The sequence below is a fragment of the Rhincodon typus genome, chromosome 22, assembly GCF_021869965.1.
Source record: "Rhincodon typus isolate 14 chromosome 22, sRhiTyp1.1, whole genome shotgun sequence".
NCBI lineage: Eukaryota > Metazoa > Chordata > Chondrichthyes > Orectolobiformes > Rhincodontidae > Rhincodon > Rhincodon typus.
This window is the reverse complement of record NC_063353.1, coordinates 1,833,868-1,854,917: the sequence shown is the minus strand read 5'-3', so window position 1 is coordinate 1,854,917 and position 21,050 is coordinate 1,833,868. Positions and strand designations below refer to the sequence as shown.

The following is a 21,050-nucleotide window of genomic DNA, read 5'->3' as shown; positions in this document are numbered from 1 at the left end:
TTCTCAGTCCTTTTCCTACCTATGTCATTGGTACTGATGTGTACCATGACTGCTGGTTGCTCACCCTCCCCCTTAAGGATCTTGAAGACACGACCTGAGACATCACGGACCCTGGCATCCGAGGGGCAACATACCATCCGTTCATCTCATTCGCGTCCACAGAACTGCCTGTCTGTGCCTCTTACTGTTGAATCCCCCAGTACAATTGCTCTCTTATTCTCCCCACTTCCCTTTGTGCCACAGGGCCAGGCTCAGTGCCGGAGACCTGTCTGCTATGGCCTTCCCCTGATAGGTCCCCCCCCTCAACAATATCCAAAACGGTATACTTATTATTGAGGGGAACAGCCGCAGGGGATCCCTGCACTGTCTGCCTATTCCCTTTCCCCCTCCTGACAGTCACCCAGCTACCTTTTTCCTGTACCTTGGGTGTGACCACCTCCTTATAACTCCTGTCTATCACCCCCTCAGCCTCCCGAATGATCCGGAGTTCATCCAGCTCCAGCTCCAGTTCCCTAACGCGGTTTTTGAGGATCTGGAGTTGGGTGCACTTCTCGCAGGTGAAGTCAGAGGGGACACCAGCAGTGACCCTTACCTCCCACATCCTGCAAGAGGAGCATGCAACTGCCCTAGCTTCCATTCCCTCTACTCTAGATTTCCAGAAGAATAAAAAAAAGCCTCATCTTACCAACCCTCCACACAGTCTTTTTTTTTGGTTAGAGGAGGAGGAGGATGGGTGGGAGACACTACACGTGTAATGTTTCGGGTTTAGCCAATGCCCGAATATATCAGTTCCTTCCTGGCTCACATTCTGTCCACACACCCGCCGCTGAAAACAAGAAGGCCACTGCTGCACAAGGTACGTTTTTATACAGGGAAAAAAACAACCTTACCTTCCTGTCAGCACTCTGGCTTGCGCTGTTGCCGCTGAAAACAAGAAGCAAGTTCCAGTCATCGCATTATAGGAGGGATCTGATTGCACTAGAGAGAGTACAGAGGAAATTTACCAGGATGCTGCTGCCTGGCCTTTAGGGTCTGAGCCATGAAGAAAGGTTGGATGGCGCAGTGATGATGTCCCTACCCTAATCGTCAGCCAGAAGTGTCACGTGGATGATCCATCTTGGTCTCCTTCAGGGATCCCCAGAGTCACAAATGCCAACCTTTAGCCAATTTGATTCACTCCACATGATATCACTAAATGGCTGGAGGCATTGTATATAGCAAAGCTATGGACTCTGATAACTGAAGACTTTTGCTCAGAACTTGCCTTGCTCCTAGCCAGGCTGTTTCATTCTAATTACAAAACTGGCATCTAGTTGACAATAATGTTGGTCCCTCACCACCTTTCACAATAAAACAATTCAAGTTAATTTTTGGGTAGTTAGAGTCCCCTACTGTTACTGCCACATTATTCTAATGCTTCTCTAAAATGTGATTACGTATTTGATCCTTTATCTCTCCCTGACTGTCTGGAAACCTAAAGCACACACCCCAAATGCATGTTTGTCCTTTTCCTGTTGTACTTTTACACTCGTGGCCTCATTTGATGATCCTTTCAAGATATTATCCTCCTTCCTGCTATAAATGATAATTACTAAACTCACTTCTTTCTTATCTAGCCGATTACTTTTGTTTTCTAATTTATTTGCACTTTAAGTTCTAGCTTCCCTCCCGTTTGAACTTGTTATAGGACCCCATCCTTTGACAATCAGTTTAAATCTGCCCCAACAGTATTGGCAAATCTCCCACAAGGATGTCGCTCCTGCTTCTGTTCAAATGTAATATCCATTCAACTTGTACAGGTCCCACCCCTCCTGTTAAGATCTAATGCCTTAAGAACATAAAGCACCCACCCCACCCCTCTCCTCCTCCCCCCACCCACCGCTTGAATACCGTCCCTCAAACCACATATTCATCTGTTCTATGCTTCTATTCCCGTACTAAGTACTGCATGGCACCGGATGCAATCTGGATGTTATTACCTTCGAAGTCCTTTTCTGTTTCCTTTCTTACACTATAAAGTCAGCTTGCAGGACCTCATTTCTCTTTTGTCCCATGTCATTGTCATTGGTCCTAACATGAACCATGAACTCTGGCTGTTCACCCTCCTCCTTCTGAATGCTCTGAAGCTGTTCCAGGATACCTCAACCCTGGTGTCCAGGACGCAACAACCATCCTGGAATCAGATTTACTGCTGCAGAAGTGCCTGTCTAGTACAGAACTATACCAACTGCTAGAGCAGGACATGCAACCTGGAGGTCTGGGTGGCCATCCTATCCCACTGTCAGCCAAGATGACAGCTGCATTGAACGTTTATGCAACTGGCTTCTCCCAAGGAGCCAATGGGGACTTCTGTAGGATCTCCCAATCATTCACTCACGAATGTATCAAGGCTCTTACCAATACCAGTTATGATAGATCACACTGTTTTATCTCATTTCCCATGACAAGGTCAGTGCTATAGCTGAGAAGTAGAATTTGCAACTTAATTGGCTTCCTGCAGGTGCATAGTCTGCACACACATCTCATTGAGAGGACCAGATTAGAACACAAGTTGATCAAGAGGAAGGGTTTCCATTCCATCAATGTACAAGTAATCTGTAATCATAGTACCTGTTTCTTATAACTTTGCACATAGTACCCTGAGTGCTGCCCCGATGAAAATATTCCTGTGAATTGTCATTTTCCTGCTGTGTTTGAGGGGCTAGATGCCTTACAAGGCTGGTTACCTTCAAGATCTACCTTCTGTGACCATGGCTGATGAATCGATTATACAACCCATTGAATGAAGTGACAAGGAGTTACAATACTCTCCATTCTTTAACCAGGACACCCTGGAAAAGACGATAGGTCTCCTGAAGATTAGATTCTAACGCTTGGATCATCTGGAGAGGCCTCACAAAATACTGCAGACACTGTGCCACATGATCCTAACATGCTGTGCTCTGCAGGTCTGAAACAGGCAAAGAGGAGAGAGGTAATGGATGCAGACAAGTTGGGAGAGCCACAGCAGTCTGCTGAGGAAGAGGATGAGAACATTGAGCAGGAAGAATATCACTTTATGCACAATAAAATGCAACAGCATTGGGAGCTATAAGCCAGACAGGGCTTAATTGGCATGTGGTTCTAGTGGTGCAATGATCATTCACTGTCTGTAAAATAGTTGGTGCTCAATTTTCTGTTCTAAGAGACAAATAGAGTTTCTGTTTATTTAATTTCTGTTCACTTTTGGTGTTGGTGAATAAAGGTGGCACTTTGGAGTCACTTGATTCCTTCCCTGCATGTGATTGTGGACATTGATAAGGTGCTGGGCAATGGTAGGCTCTTGGGAAGAGTAGAAGCGACGTAGAAAGTTGCAAGAGAGAATGTGCTAATAAGGACAGGTAAGCTATGTAGGTTGGTACATTTGGGACGTTTGCATGAGTAAACTCACTAGCACATGCGGAGAGAAACCTTCCATAAAACTCACGAAACTGATGCTTTCAATTTCTGGTAAGATTCAGCCCAATTGCTCAGGGACGCAGCAGTTGCTGGAATGTAAATTTAATTAGTTCCATTTATTCTTTTTCTCTGGAGTCGCAGGTAGACAGGGTGGTGAAGAAGACATTTGATATGTGTATTTTTTTTTGGTCAACACATTGAGTACAGGAGTTGGATGGCTGTGCTGTGGCATTCAATATAGTCTTCCTGCTATAGGAAGGATGTTGTGAAACCTAAAAGGCTTCAAAAAATTTACGAGGATGTTGCCAGGATTGGAGGATTTGAGCTATAGGGAGATGCTGAATAGGCTGGGGCTATTTTCCCTGGAGTTTTGGAGGGGTGACCTTATAGAAGTATAGAAAATTATTATGAGGGGCATGAATAGGGTGAATAGCCAAAGTCTTTTCCCCAGGGTGGGGGAGCACAAAACTAGAGGGCATAGGTTTAAGGTGAGAGGGGAAAGATTTAAAAGGGACCTAAGGGGCAATTTTTCATGAAGAGGGTGGTGCATGTATGAAATGAGCTACCGGAGGAAGTGGTGTTAGCTGGTACAATTACAACATTTAAAAGGCATCTGGATGGGTGTATGAATAAGAAGGGTTAGAGGGATATGGGCCAGTTGCTAGTAAATGGGACTGGATTAAATTAGAATATTTGGTTGGCATTGACAAGTTGGATGGAAGGGTTTGTTTCCATGCTGTACATCTCTATGACAGCAAGTTCACGGTTTGTTGCCTATCTGTAATTGCCCATGAAGTTACTGGCCTTCTAGGCCATTTCAGAGTAATATTAAGGGTCAACCATGTTGTTGTTGATCTTGAGTCATATGTAGGTCAAACTAGGTAAGGATGATCGGTTTCTTTCCTTAAAGATGATTATAAAGCAGATGCGTTCAGATGAAAAGTTGACGGTCACCATTACTATCTTTCAGTTGTATTTTTTTTATTAATTAAATTGAAAGTCCACCAGCTGCAAGGATAGGATTTGAACCCCTGTCCCCAACCATTAGCCTGGGCTGTGGATTACTAATAAAGTGACAGTACCATTGTACCACCACCTTCCGCTGAGACATGGGAAAATTTATAGTCAGATCTTAGCATCAATATTGCTCATTGCAGAAAAGGACTTTAATCATTGGATAATGTACGCTGATCCATCTGAACACATTTGCAGTTTCTCAATGCTGGTCAATTTAATAGACACTTTGATTTTTTAATATAAGCTCTATCAATAATAACTATTAAAAACATATTTAACTTAAAGTAAATACTTTCATGATGCCGGCTCAGATTGTCAATGCTTTCTGAACTTGCCCATCAAATGGTTACCAACTCCACACCAGGGTTGCCCTGTGATTCATGACCCTGCTAGGACATCATGAACCTCATCTATCAAGAAATCGGCCCGACTCCATGAAGGAGGGAGGGTCCTAACATACCCATCCCATCAATAGAACCACAAAGGATATGAATGTTGCATGCAGGCTCACTCCCTTATTCCATACTTGTGAAAATACCACAGGTTGGGAATGGAGGTAGGAATCCTGGAATCTGGTCCTACCTGTCATTTTTAAATCTCACTCACCAGTCTTCGCACATGGAAGGAAACTGGAAAAAGTGTCCGACTACCTTGATCACCACATTCTTTGTCTAAAAAAGGCAGGAAATTGGCACTAGGTAACAGACCCAGCACAGACATGATGGACCAAATGGCCGCCTTCTGCACCATAACAATTCTGTGATTCTGTGAAATGTATTATAGTACATATACAAGGTTATACATATACTACAACGTTAAAGGTTTGTAGGCATAACTTATATAGTTCTTGTATGTTTATATTTTTAATTATTGAAATCATACTGAGAACCTTTCCTCTGTCTTTGTTAAGGTTTATTGGTATCGCATATTTGGCCGTACTGCAACAGGAAGCATTCTGAAAGTGCGTCTCAAGGATTCTTATCTTCAGGGTACAGGACAAGAGGTACAGAAAGAAAACCCATTTCTTTTCCAATAGTTGAATGACACTTACTGATCATATTATGATATTTTGTGTCAAACAATTTCTATTTAATAGTTTTTAATGGGGCTTTTCTGGTGTTACACTTTGGCTCAGACTGTCAGCAAGCAGGTGTCCTTAAAAATGTCATGAAAACCTAGATTCTAGGATTCCTGCTCCATTCCTATTTCTAGCAATTTGCACTGGTAGACATAATTAGATCACATGCAGCTCTTCTGATGTCAGTGGTTCTGTTGCGGGGAGTGGGTATTTCACTCCTTCCCTGCATGCCTCAACTGTATTAAGTTAGGCCTCTTAGTAAGTATGGCCTCTCAGAGGAGTCATAACCCCTAGGGAATTTCTCATCCCAAGTCAGCAATAAAAAAGTGCCTTCAGCATTCCCATTGAAATAAATTGCCTCCAAAACTTCTCATAAAGCTGTCAATCAATCATAGTATTAAAATCAAATAGATTTCATCCAGTTTAGACCTTGTAACTTGTGCACCTAAAAGATAGTCAGTTGAAAAGCTACATCAAAATAAGATTGAATTGCTAATGGCTAATTATATATCAATAAAGCAAGTTGTTCACTTCCCTTCAAGCTGTGTAAATACTCCCTGCTGAACTCAGTGCCATTCTTGGAGCTCAGTCAAGCATTCATTACGAAGTCATCTGGCAACTATGTCAACAGAAGCAAACATCTGATTTTTTTTCCAGATGGCTTCATTATGAATGCTTGACTGAGCTCCAAGAATGACTAATTCATGTAGTTCAGCAGGAAATGTTTACACACTTGAAGGGAAATATAAGTGTAGTTTGATATCTCTACTACATTGTGATAACTTAATGTTTCTTCGATGTGGTATTTTAATGGTTTTGTGTTTAGTAAAACAAGACGAAGTGGTCTGAAATGTATAAAAAGTTATTGAAATTTCTATTACGAATGGCTCTGGTTGATTAACACTTTTAATTTCTTGTAAACTGAGCACTTTGCAAAGTATTATTTTAAATCCTTCTTTTGTTCATTTCAGGATCATTTCAATGAATTACCATATTTACTGCTGGCTCATTGGCTTTGTACATTGTGAATACTGGGAGAGTGGGTTAGGCTGTAGCGAAGTGGCTTGAAGATATTGGGGACGTAGCAAATAAATGAAGAGAAGGGTATGGAAGGGTATTGGGTATGGGAGTGGATGTGGGTGTGATTGGGGGAAAGATGAGGGCTTGGTAGTCATGATTTACAACCTGACAGATGATCCAATAAATAAGTGGGCCTTCTAACTTGCCTCTATACTGCACTCACTTCAACATGAAAGTAGAGTGAGCGGAAGTCTTCTTAGCAGAGATAGGTTTGTGGATTCCGCACCTTCCCTAAAGTAACACACCTTCCCTAATGCCTTACAGCCTTCTCTTAGATTAAGAGGAAGTAGGTGGGAGCTATTAACAGTCTGAGCACATACATATAGGGAACTCCTGTAACAGGGAATGGAAAGAGGTGTAAGACTGAATAGTTAATGAATAAACTTTATCTGGAAAGGAAAGTATCTTGGTGTTTTGTTTCACTGATGGACTCAAATTTCAGTTACGATTTTTCTTCTCATCGAAGGTGCCAACATTTGGTGAGTGTTTACTGGAAGTAAAAGGCCTTGAACCTAATGAAAAATACATCTTTGCAGTTGCTGCTTATTCAGAAGATGGAACAATCATTGGAAATGGAATTGGGAAAACGACAAAGCCAATCCTAGCATATTATTCTCTTCCTATCCTTACAGCATGGACCTACCTTTGTCAGGTACAACTATTTCCTAGCCAGTCAATTGTGAATTATATGTTAGTGTTTATTAGATTTGGAACCCATTTTGCATCTACTCCTATTTGTATCTTCTTTTGAAGTGTAAAATGGTCTGCTGACTTATATCACGTCGTCCTAAAGCGGAATGATTTCATAATGGCCATAGCTATTGCAACATTGGCCCAAATTTTCCAAAAGAATTACAGTTGTAGCAGTGTAGGCTGGACTTACAGATTGAGACCCTGTGGAAATCCCGATGCAGCTGGCTCTGTGAGAATTGCCTGGGAAGTTGAAACTTCCGAAAGACAATTACCAACCTTCCAAGTAGTCCCCAGCACTCAAGCTGATTCACAGAAGTCAAAGGATTCTGACCATCACTTCTTCTCCCAGATTGAATGCCTCTCCCAATTTGTATCACATCCCTTAACTTCCTACAGAAGTCTCATCCACTCCATGGCCTGTAAATGACACCCAGGGCTCTTAACCTTCAATGACCTTCCTGACTTCTCATTGACGCTACCGATCTGACATCCCACCCCTTCCCACCTCACCTGACTCCCATCCTTTATTTATACCTGAACCCCCTCTGCTCCATTAGCTCCCAATTTCTCCTCCCCACAACCCTCTCATACCCTTCAAACAGCTGGCATCTGTACCCCTTACCCATCTATCTCCCTCCTGACTCAAACACTTGGTACCTGTATCCTTCAACCCCTTACTCCTCACCCACCTGCCATCTGACTGCTCACCCACCTTGCACCCTATCTTCTTCCCCACCTAGCACCCTAACCTCTGCACCTTTCATCAACCTGCCACCCTAGTCCCCCACCTAGCTGGCACCCTGCCCTCATATTTAGTTTCTCTCAAAAGCTGTCAAGGCGGCTGTCAAGGCGGCTACTGGGCTTCATGCATTCCTGGCATGGAAAGCTCCTGGCTCAGACTTCACTTGAAAAACTGAACAAAATAGGTCAGTGGGTAATTTTTCAGCTGAACTGGATTGGAAATAGGGACTCTGATTCAGAATCAAATTATTAGCTTTCAGATCCAGAACATTCCACCCAAACACTCCACCCCAAACCCTCACCAACTACCTCTCAAAACTGAAATGAACAGGTAGGATGAAATTTTCTATTTCAGAGTTAAAGTATGGCATTCGATGCCTTACATGGCATCACATCCATCATGGCCTATGCCCATAGTGAGGTTTCTGTAGTGAGTATCTACTAGTCAGCTTATTTCGCGTACAAGTGAGTTCTGAGGCAAATTAATGGCAAATCGTTAAATAAATGTAGAACTGAGGTGCTTGTCCCTGCTGGCACCTTCCAGGGTTGTTTGTTCTGGAACCATATTTTTAAGGCTACCCAGGCACCCCATCACTTGGTGCAAGGTAGGAACTCCAGAACAAACAGCAGCTATTGTTCCCACTTTATTCTACAAATGCCTGCCAAGCATCAATAACTGTCTCCTCCTTTTAATGATGCTTCAATCGAGGCTCCGCTCCAGGTAGTCTTGGCCAGAAAGGAGGTCCTCTTCCCCTTTAAGGGCATAGGAGGCCCTTGCATTACATCTGGGCAGACTGTGCCAATCATAGGCAGAATGTTCATTCTAAGCCTGCCATTGTACAGCCATGTTCCATAGGCATGCCTACCTCACACATGATGTGGAGTAAAGACCTCACACCCAACATGTGCTGATGATTTTCTAACACTTTCAGGGCACCAGTAAGCTTCCCACTCACTTACTGGTGATGGATCACTTCCTAGCAGGGTTGTGCAAGCTCATTGAATGCCCATGCACATATTCCATAGGGCTGATCTGTTTGTATTTTGGATTCCACATTCCCATCTACCCCTGATAACTTTTGATTTCCTGACCTCACAACAAAATACCTATCTCTAACTTGAAAATCTCCACCACCTTCTGGGGCGGTGTTCCAACAATGCATCTGAAATAAAATAAAATTCCGTCATCTTGTTAATTTGTATCAAACGTCAAGATTAAAGTTGAAACTCTGTATGTAAATTAGTATTATGATAACAAAAGTAGCAGCTAATGGGACAACATGATGATGAAAGAAAAATAGCACCTAACGGAGAAACTGTACTGTTAAATAAATGAACAGTGATGAAAAAAGGTGAAACTTAAGAGAAGTGTAAAAGGAGTTACTAGTTCAATAATAATTGAGCACTGCAATGAAATCACAAATCAAGAAGCCTCATCACAATTAAAGAAGGGAAATTAAAATGAGTGCCAGAAGAATAAAGCAGTGGAATTCTCTTTGGAGTAGAGTTCTGGCAGTATTATTCTTCTACTCATTCCTGTGCATTCGTCTAAATCTGACCAATGTTCTCCCTTGACCTCTTAAAGTATATTTGTTAAGCTCTGAGTGCCATTCTACTTGTCAAAGGCCAATGTGTGAGTGCAAAGGAGGAAACCCAGCAGTGCTGTTGTACTATTAAATAGACAAAAGAGAAGGCTTTCATTCTCCAACAACATGTGTCAGAACAGTTAGTGCCACTTTCTTGTTCCTATTGCCTTCTCTGCTTGGCATTGCCTAGGAAAATATTAGTAGAAATAAGAAGGATGGAAAACCTGCTGGACCTCATCACCTGCCACCATTTGCATGTGTTATGAAGAAGAAATGGGCAGCAACAATGTTAGTGAAAACCATTTTGAGAAAGTGAGGCAGTGATAGTTCTCCGGTCCCCATCTCTCTGCTGTTCCTGCTTGGCCTTATGAATGTTCACAGAGAAAACTACCCTAACACCCACAAACAAAGGGAAATGCACACTGCCAGCTGTCTTTACTAGGTTTAGTTAATGAATTTATCTAAGTACTTCTTGACAATTTTATTTAAAATGTTGCTGTTTTCTGTCACATAATCATTACAGAATGTTGCATTTTAATTTAATTGTAATTTTAATTTAATGTTTGTTTTTAGGTTGCATATCAGTTAGGGCACTATCCAGTGTCTAAAGCAGCTTTCTCCATTTTATGGAAACACTTTGTTACACAGGGATGTTTACAACAAAATAAATACCTTGTTACTGATAAAACTGATTGGTGCATCTCTCAGAAAAGGTACAGTAATTACAAATTCTGTGAATGATTTTTCTCCAACTCCAGGTACAATTTATTTTAACATAGAAATATAGAAAGAAGGAGCAGGAATGAGCATTTGGCCGTTTGAGTCTGTTTAGCCATTCAGTATAATCAAGGCAATCCTTTGGAACATAGAATAGTACAGCGCAGGAACAAGCCCTTCAGCCCACCATGTCTGTGCTGACCATGATGCCATTCTAAACTAATTCGATCTGCCTGCACATAGTACATATCCCTCTATTCTCTGCCTGTTCATATGTCTGTCTAAATGCCTCTTAAACTTTGCTAATGTATCTGCTTCTACCATATTTCCTAGCAGTGTGTTCCAGGCACCTTAACAAACTTACCTCGCACATCTCCCTTAAACTTTTCCTCTCTCACCTTTAAGCCTATGTTCCCTAGTACTTGACATTTCTACCCTGGGAAAAAGACTCCAACTATCTACCCTATCCCTGCCTCTCGTAATTTAAATACTTCTATTAGGTCGCCCCTCAGCCTCTAATGTAATCAATCCAAGTTTGTCCAACCTGCCCTTGTGGTTAATATACTCCAATCCAGGAAACATGCTGGCAAACCTCTTTTCCGTCCACTCTAAAGCCTCCACTTCCTTCCTACAGTGTGGTGGCTAGAACTGCACACACTACTCTAAATGTGGTCTAACTAAAGGCTTATACACCTGCGACATGACTTGCCAACTTTTATACTCAATGCCCCAACCAATGAAGACAAGTATGCCGTATACCTCCGTTGCCACTTTATTCACTTGTGTTGCCACTTTAAGGGAGCTATTAATTTGTACTTCAAAATTTCTCTGTATATCAATGCTCCTAAGAGTCCTGTCATCTACTGTATACTTTCCTCTTGCATTTGACTTCCCAAAATGTATCACCTCACATTTGTCTGGATTAAACTCCATCTGCCATTTCTCTGCCCAATTTTCTAACTAATCTATATCCTGCTGTATCCTTTGACAATCTTCCTCACTATCCACAATTCCGTTAATTTTTGTGTCATCTGCAAACTTACTAATGACTCCACATATATTTTCATCTAAGGCATTTATATTTTAGAAACAGCAGAGATACCAGCCCTGATCCTTGCACAGCACCACTGGTCACAGACCTTCAGTCAGATAAACACAACCATCCTCTATCTCCTATGACCAAGACAATTTTTGTGTCCAATTTGCTGACTTACCATGGATCCCATGCATCTTAATGTTTTGGACCATAATATTTAGTTCAATGTGTGATAATGCTGTCACTTTAAAAAGATTATTTTTTTCTGGGTTCTTTTGAAGGGCGGTTGTAAAGGCAGAGGTGAGGTGAGGTGCAAACTGACTACTGGAGACAGCCTATATCAACAATTTAGGAGGCCTTTAGGCATTTTTAAAAACAGTTGTAACAATGGAAGGGGAGTGGCCAGTTCTCACAGACCAGGTTTTCTACGTTTTTTCAGCTGTAGCTGTCAGAAGCTGTTTGGGGCTCCAGAAGTGTTGGAAACTTCAATAAATGATTCCTACCTGCTACATTCTCTGAAAGCTCTCTTGATGTTATTTCCTCCTGGAATAGAGAACTGCATGAGAATCTGTGTCTGAATTTATCTTTTGGCCATGGGGTGTATTTATGGGATGTTACTATATTGGAACAGTTAATTAGTAATAGGTACTGTGTTTATCATTTGGTTAAGTTTTCCAATAGTTAAGTTATCTTAAATTCCTCAAACCTTTGTTTGTAATTTAACTACAGTGTTTAAATAAATTGTGTTCTGCTTAACCTCGAGTAGTTTTACCAGTCGCATCATATCTGGAACATGCACTTCACATCTACCTTTAAAATAAGAAAAAGTTAGTGTCTAGGCTACCTTCTTAAAATATTTTGAGGGGGTCTGCTCTGGCCCATAAATGCCATATTCTTGCTTTGTCTCCAAATACCTTAATGTCTTTAATATCTCAAAATCTGTCAGTCTCTTTCTTGAATCTATCTCAGTGACTCCACGGCCTATCGAAGTTAGCATTTTATATGTTTGCCCACACACTCAACTTGTCTAAATTGCCCCAAAGGATCCTTACATCCTCCTCACGATTCATAATCTAACTTAGCTTTGTGTCATCAGTGAACTTGGAAATGTTGGCTCCCTCATCCAAGTCATTTATATAGCATGAATAGCTGAAGCCCAAGCACTGATCCCTGCAGTACACCTCTAGTGACTGCCTGCCACCCAGAAAAAGACCATTACTCCCAGTCTGTTTCTGGTCTGTCAAACAAGTTTATGCCAGAATATTACCCCCAATCCCATATGCTTTAGTTTTGTCCACTCTGCTTTTATGTGAGACCTTATTGAAATCCAAATACACCACTTCCATAGGTTCTGCCGTATCTATTCTGTTCATTATACCCTAAAAGATTCCAGTAGATTTACTAAGTATGATTTCCCTTTCATAAGACCATGCTGATTTTGTCTAATCCCCATAATACTTTCCACATGTTTAATTATCAAGTCTTTTATACTAGATTCTAGCATTTTGCCACTTTCGATGTTAGGCTAACTGGTGTGTGATTCATTTTTTTTATTATTTCCCTCCTTTTTTTAAATCGTGCAGTTACATAAGCCACCCTCCAATCTGTAGTAACTGTTCCAGTGCCTGTAGAATTTTGAAGAATGACCGCCAATGCATGCAGTATTTTCAGGGCCCTACTCTGCAATGTAGATTATTGAGCCCTGGGCAATTGTCAGCTTTCAACCCAATTAGTTTCTTTTGTGCCTTTTTTAAAACTAATGCTGCCTTTCTTCAATTCCCCGCTGTCATTAGACCCTTGGTTTCCTACCGTTTCTGGGAAATTATTTGTGTCCTCTTTTGTGAAGCTAGAATGAAAATGTTTGTTTGCTTGTCCACAGCTCCCTGAAGGTGGCAGAACAGATTAATAAAGCAGTTAAGAAAGAATACAGCACGCTTGCCTTTATCAGCTGTGACATATGTTTTCAGAGCAGTTTATGTTGGAGATGTACAAAACTTTAGATAGACAGGCCACAGTATTGTTTGTTGTTCTAGTTACCACACTGGAAAGGATGTGCTCGCAGTGAAGATGGTGCAAAGAAAATTCACCAGGATGTTGCCTGGAGTGGAGCACTTTAGCTTCGAAGAGAGTTAGATAGGCTTGAGTTGTCTTCTTTAGATCAGAAAAAGCTGAGGGGGTGGGAGGGAGGAAACCTGATAGAGATGTATAAGATTTATTAGTCAGTTAGCTTAGTTGGCTGGACAGCTGATTTGCGAGGCAGATCGGTGCTAACGCTGGCTGAGGTTATCATAAAGGAATCACCTTTTCAACCTGTCGTCTCACTTGAGGCATGGTGACCCTCAAGTTAAACCACCATCAGTCATCTCTCTCTCTAATGAGAGAGCAGCCCATGGTCTGGTGACACTATAGTGACTTTACCTTTACCTATAAGATTATGAACGGGATGGACAGGGTGAATAGAAAGCAGCTGCCTCCCTTAGTCAAAGGCGGCATAATTTTAAAGCGAAAGGGAGGAGGTTTAGAGGGGATTTGAGAAAAAAAAACCTTTTCTCTCAGAGGATAGTGGAGATGTGGAATTCACTGCATGGAAGGGTAGTTGAGGTGGGAAACCTGACAACCTTTAAAAGGTACTTGGTTGAGCACTTACAGTCATAGAGTCCTAGGGATATACAGCACAGAAACAGACCCATTGGTTCAACTCCTCCATGCCAACCAGATAGCCTAAATTAATCTAATCCCATTTGCCAGCATTTGGCCCATATCCCTCTAAACCCTTCCTATTCATATACCCATTCAGATGCCATTTAAATGCTGTAATTGTACCAGCTTCCACCACTTCCTCTGGCAGTTCATTCCATACATGCACTATCCTCTGTGTGAAAAAGTTGCCTTTAGGTCCCTTTTAAATCTTTCCCCTCTCACCTTAAACCTATGCCTTCTAGATTTGGACTCCCCAGCTCTGGTGAAAAGACCTTGTCTATTTACCCTATCCATGCCCCTCATGATTTTATAAACTTCTATAAGGTCATCCCTCAGCCTTTGATGCTTCAGGGAAAATAGCCCCAGCATCTCAGCCTCTCCCTGTAGCTCAAACCCACCGAACCCTGGCAACATCCTTGTAAATCTTTTCTGAACCCTTTCAAGTTTTACAACATCCTCCCTATAGCAGGGAGACCAGAAATGAACGCAGTATTACAAAAGTGGCCTAACCAATGTCCTGTACAGCTGCAACATGACCTCCCAACTCCTCTACTCAATGCACTGACCAATAAAGGTAAGCATACCAAACGCTTTCTTCACTATCCTATCTATCTGTGACTCCACATTCAAGAGACTATGAATCTGCACTCCAAGGTCTCTTTGTTCAGCAACACTCCCCAGGACTTTACCATTACATGTATAAATCCTGCCCTGATTTGCCTTTCCAAAATGCAGCACCTCACATTTATCTAAATTAAACTTCATCTGCCACATCTCAGCCCTTTGGCCCATCTGATCATGATCCCGTTGTACTCTGAGGTAACCTTCTTTGCTGTCCACTACACCTGCAATTTTGGCGTCATCTGCAAACTTACTAACCATACCTCCTGCGTTCACATCCATATCATTTATACAAATGCCAAAAGCAGTGGACCCCAGCACCGATCCTTGTGGCACACCGCTGGTCACAGGCCTCCAAGTCTGGAAAGCAACCCTCCACCACCACCCTCTGTCTTCTACCTTTGAGCCAGTTCTGTATCCAAATAGCTAGTTCTCCCTGTATTCCATGTGATCTAACCTTGCTAACTAGTCAATCATGCGGAATCTTGTCGAACGCCTTAATGAAGTCTGTTTGGATCACGCCCACAGCTCTGCCGTCATTAATCTTTTTCGTCACTTCTTCAAAAAATTCAATCAAGTTCGTGAGACACCATTTCCCATGCACACAGCCATGTTGACCATCCCTAATCAGTCCTTGCCTTTCTAAATACATGTAAGTCCTGTTCCTTAGGATTCCTTTCAGCAACTTGCCTACCACGGATGTCAGGCTCACCAGTCTGTAGTTCCCTGGCTTTTCCTTACCACCTTTCTTCAGCAGTGGCACCACTTTGAAGTGGCATAACATTGAGAGCAATGGACCTAGTGTGGGAATGTGGAACCAGTATAGGTGGTAATGTATTTTTGGCAGTACAGACTCAATAGGCTCAAGGACCTCTTCTTCTCTACTTGATTCAGTGATTCTAGGTATCTCAGGTACACAGAGGAGGTGATAACCTCAAGGTATTATTGTTGGACTGTTAATCCAGAGATCCAAGTAATGTATGGGGATAGTAGGACCTGCAGATGCTGGAGAATCTGAGATAACAAGGTGTAGAGCTGGATAAACGCAGCAGGCCAAGCAGCATCAGAGGAGCAGGAAAGCTGACATTTCAGGCCTAGACCCTTCTTCAGAAATGGGGGAGGGAAAGGGGGTTCTGAAATAAATAGGGAGGGGGGAGAGGCGGATAGAAGATGGATAAAGGAGAAGATAGGTGGAGAGGAGACAGACAGGTCAAAGAGGCGGGGGTGGAGCCAGTAAAGGTGAGCGTAGGTGGGGAGTTAGGGAGGGGATAGGTCCGTCCAGGGAGGACGGACAGGTCAAGGGGGCGGGATGAGGCTAGTAGGTATCTCTGGCAACCACCTGGAAACTGATATCCATTTCAAGCCCACCGACTCCCACAGCCACCTAGAATACACCTCCTCCCACCCACCTTCCTGCAAAAATGCCATCCCCTATTCCCAATTCCCAGTTCCTTCGCCTCCGCCGCATCTGCTCCCAGGATGAGGCATTCCACTCCCGAACATCTCAGATGTCCTCATTTTTCAAGGACCGCAACTTCCACCCCTCAGTGGTCGAGAACGCCCTCAACCGTGTCTCCCGCATTTCCCACAACTCATCCCTCACACCCCCTCCCCACAATAACAACCAAAACAGAATCCCCCTCGTCCTCACGTACCACCCCACCAACCTCCGGATCCAACGCATTATCCTCCGACACTTCTGCCATCTGCAATCCGACCCCACCACCAAAGACATTTTTCCCTCCCCACCTTTATCTGCTTTCCGGAGGGACCACTCTCTCTGTGACTCCTTTGTCCGCTCCACACTTCCTTCCAGCCCCACCACACCCGGCACTTTTCCCTGCAACTGCAGGAAGTGCTACACCTGCCCCTACACCTCCTCCCTCAGCCCCATCCCAGGCCCCAAGAAGACCTTCCACATCAAGCAGATGTTCACCTGAACATCTGCTAATGTGGTATACTGTATCCGCTGTTCCCGATGTGGCCTCGTCTACATCGCGGAAACTAAGCGGAGGCTTGGGGACCGCTTTGCGGACCACCTACACTCGGTTTGCACTAAACAACTGCACCTCCCAGTCGCGAACCATTTCAACTCCCCCTCCCATTCCTTAGACGACATGTCCAGCCATGGCCTCCTGCAGTGCCACAACGATGCCACCCGAAAGTTGCAGGAACAGCGCCTCATATTCCGCTTGGCAGCCCAATGGTATCAATGTGGACTTCACAAGCTTCAAAATCTCCCCTCCCCCTACCGCATCCCAAAACCAGTCCAGCTTGTCCCCGCCTCCCTAACCTGTCCTTCAACCCACCTATCCCCTCCTCCCACCTCAAGCCTACCCCCATCTCCTATCTACTAACCTCATCCCGCCCCCTTGACCTGTCCGCCCTCCCTGGACCGACCTATCCCCTCCCTAACTCCCCACTTGCACTCACCTTTACTGGCTCCATCCCCGCCTCTTTGACCTGTCTGTCTCCTCTCCACCTATCTTCTCCTTTATCAATCTTCTATCCGCCTCCCCCCCCAACCTCCCTATTTATTTCAGAACCCACTTCCCAAGGTTCAAATCCCACCATGGCAGATAGTGGAATTTGAATTCAACAAAAGTCTAGAATTATGATTCTAATGATGACCAAAAAACCATTATCGATTTTCAAAAAAAAAACCGTCTGATTCACTAATGCCCTTCCCCTGTAGTGAAGGAAACTGCCGTTCTTATCTGGTCTGGCCCACATGTTTTTTTTCCATTCATTCACAGGACGATGGCATCGCTAGCTAGGCCAGCATTTATTGCCCATCCTTAATTGCCCAGAGGGCAGTTATGAGTCAACCATATTGCTGTGGGTCTGGAGTCACATGTAGGCCAGACCAGGTAAGGATGGCAGTTTCCTTCCCTAAAGGACATCAGTGAACCAGATGGGTTTTTCCCAACAATCAGCAATGGATTCATAGTCATCATTAGACTCTTAATTCCAGATTTTATTGGATTCAGATTCCACCATCTGCCATGGCAGGATTCGAACCCAGGTCCCCAGACCATTAACAGGGTCTAAGGATTAACAATCCAGTGATAATACTACTAGGCCATTGCCTCCCCCATGTGACTCCAGACCCACAGCAACGTGGTTTTCTCTTAACTGCCCTCTTGGAATTAGGCATGGACAATAAATGTTGGCCTAGCCAGTGATACCCTCATCCTGTAAATGAATTTAAAAAACACAGGAACTTGGAAGGTTGTGAAGGAAGAGAGTGGACTGTAAAACAAGATGTCTGTGTTCACACTATCACCAGCTTACTCGTAATGCCAGACAGCTGAATGAGGCTGTGCCAGTGTTAAGAAGGGACATGAGCATGAATATGTTTTTTTCCTCAATAATTTCACAATATCAGATGCCATATACCCTGCCTTAATTGCCTTGTAGCGCAGACAAGTGTCTTCTCTGTGCAACTCCCTTATTAACATCCTGTAACCTTCATCTGCTTTGCTCCCTGCTTTTGTGTTCTAGTCTTTTCCTTGACAGGGAGTCAGTGGTTGTGTAGCACTGTGGCATACACATCATCCAATCATAGCTGAAGAGCTGGAGGCCAGTAGAAGCAGCTTGCAGTATAAGGCTGGAAACACCAATTTTACGTAGAGTAATCTGCAGGTTAGGATGTGTGCTGAGTACTGCAGCCTGCTGTTAGCTCAGTCAGCGGGCATCCCCAACGGTAACTTATGTTTTGTAACACCTTTATGGTAATTCTTATAATGTGTAGCACTGCCACCATATTGTAAATGCAGGTTTGCGCTGGAATTATCTGGGATATTTTTGTTAGATTAGATATCACCAATCCTTCTTCCTAATATTAGTCATGCTATGAAATGCAAATACTATTTGGGGAAGGATGCTCCCATGCACTTTAGGCAAAAGAGTGATGTTAATTTGATTAACATATAAAGGTTTATTACATATGATTTAGTAAATAGTTACATCACATCTAAAATGCATGATTTTGTTTGAGATATCAGGTTCAATTTATAAGTAAATACACGTTAATTTTAACTAATTTTTATTCACTCATGGATGTGGGTGATGCTGCTGGGCAAGCATTTATTGCCCAATCCTAATTGCACTTGAAAAGCTTGTGATGAGCGGCTTTCCTGAACCATTGCAATCCATTTGGCATATATGTATCACAATGCCATTAAGAAATCAATTTAAGGATTTGACCGTGTAACACTAAAGCCGTGGTGATTATATTTCCAAGTCAGGAAAGTGAGTGATTTGGAGGGGACCTTGCGGGCGATGGTGCTCCCATGTGTTTACTGTTCTCTGCCTTTTAAATGGTAAAACCTGGTGAAACTATTGGAAATAATTCTAAGGGACAAAATTAATCTGCATTTGGAGAGGTAGGGATTAATTAAGAACAGTCAGCATGGTTTTCTTCAGGGGTGGTCATTTCTGACCAACTTAATTAAGTTTTTCAGTGGTAACCAGGTGTGTAGATGAGGACAATGCATTTGACGTAGTCTACTTGGACTTCAGCAAGGCTTTTGGTACAGTCCTGCATGAAAGACTGATACTGAAGGTAACAGCCCATAGGATCCAAGGAAATTTGGAAAATTGAATACAGAATTGGATGAGTGGCAGGAAACGAGGGATGGTTGAGGGGAGTTTTTATGACTAGAAATCTGTGTTCAATGGGGTTCTGCACAGATTAATGTTGGGACCCTGGCTGTTTATAGTATATAGAAACGATGTAGACTTGAATGTTGGAGGGTTAATCAGTAAGTTTGTGGATGATACAAAAATTAATGAGGTGTTAAATAGTGTGGGGGATAGCCTTAGATTACACAAGAGTATAGACAGGTTTGTCAGATGGGCTGATCAATAGCAAATGGAATTTAAGATGAATATGTGTGAGATGTATGCAAGGGAATACATGATAAATGATAGGACCCTGGTAAGCACCTACCATTTAAATGATACGGCACAGAAGGCAGGCCATTCAGTTCATCTTGTCCATGTCAGCCCAAAGGCACCGAGATGGCCTTTTTAATCCCAGCTTCCTGCATATGACCCATAGCCCTCTAGCTTGTAGCTCACGGGGCATACAAGGTACTTTTAAAAAGAGTTTAGGATCTCTGCCTTCACCATCAACTCAGGCAGCAAATTCCAGACACCCATCACCCTCTGCGTGAAAAACATTTTCCCTCACGTCTCCTTTAATCCTTCTGTCACTTGAATTTATGAGCCCTGGTTTTTGAACTTTCTGCCAAGGGAAACAGATTCCTCCTGTCTACTCTATCTCTACCCACAATTTTGTATACCTTAATCATGTCGCCCCTCAACTTTCTTTGTTCCAAGGAAAATAATCCCAACCTCTCCTCATAGCTACAATTCTCCAGCCCGTGCACCATTCTAGTAAATCTTCTTGGGATCTCTCTAGAGCAATTACACCCTTCCTGTAATGCAGTGACCAGAACTGCACACAATACTCCAGTTGCGGCCTCACCAGTGTCTTTTTCATTAGTTTCATCATTATCATAATAGAATCCCTACAGTGTAGAAACAGGCCCTTGGGTCCAACAAGCCCACACCGATCCTCAGAGCATCCCACCCAGACCCATCCCCGTATAACCCACCTAAGCTACACATCCCTGAACACTACGGGCAATTTAGCGTGGCCAATCCACCTAGCCTGCAGATCTTCGGACTGTGGGAGGAAACCCACGCAGACACAGGGAGAATGTGCAGACTCTGCACAGACAGTTGCCCGAGGCTGGGATTGAACCCCGGTCCCTGGCGCTGTGAGGCAGCAGTGATAACAATTGAGTCACCGTGCCGCCCCTTATCCTTACTGTTAACATAGAACATAGAACAGTACAGCACAGTACAGGCCCATCGGCCCACGAGGTTGTGCCGACATATTATCCTACTAAGCTCAAACTACCCTGCATACCCTACATTATACTATCATCAAGTTGTTGTCTGTACTTCTGTCAATGGAGGACAGCATTCCATTTACCTTCTTTACAACCTTATTTACTTGTACTGCTACCTTTAGGGATGTGATGAACTACTTTGTCATCCAGAGCATGGTAGGAACTTGGAACTCACTGTCTATAAGGGACAGAACTCACCACCCATAAGAGGCACAAAGCCTTATAACATTTAAGTAGTATTTGGACGTACACTTGTGATGCCAAGGCAATTAAGGCTATGGGCCAAGTGCTGGAAAATAGGATTAAAGTAATTAGAAGCTTGTTTTTGAATGGAGCAGACCAAATAAGCTTTTTCTGTAATGTGCTCTTTATAGTGATTGGAACAATGTCAGCCAGGTGGATTTCACAGAATATAAGTT

The 21,050-nt window shown here is 43.0% G+C and overlaps 1 protein-coding gene across 1 annotated transcript in view; it reads left to right on the top strand.

Annotated features, from left to right (window-relative positions):
• Positions 1–21,050, top strand: part of LOC109934893 (cilia- and flagella-associated protein 54-like) — a 172,017-nt gene that overhangs the window by 112,011 nt on the left and 38,956 nt on the right. Inside the window, exons 20-22 of the mRNA XM_048610553.1 lie at positions 5,366–5,458; positions 7,080–7,265; positions 10,207–10,346. Coding sequence (XP_048466510.1) covers positions 5,366–5,458; positions 7,080–7,265; positions 10,207–10,346 — 419 coding nt within the window. The remainder of the gene's footprint in view (positions 1–5,365; positions 5,459–7,079; positions 7,266–10,206; positions 10,347–21,050) is intronic.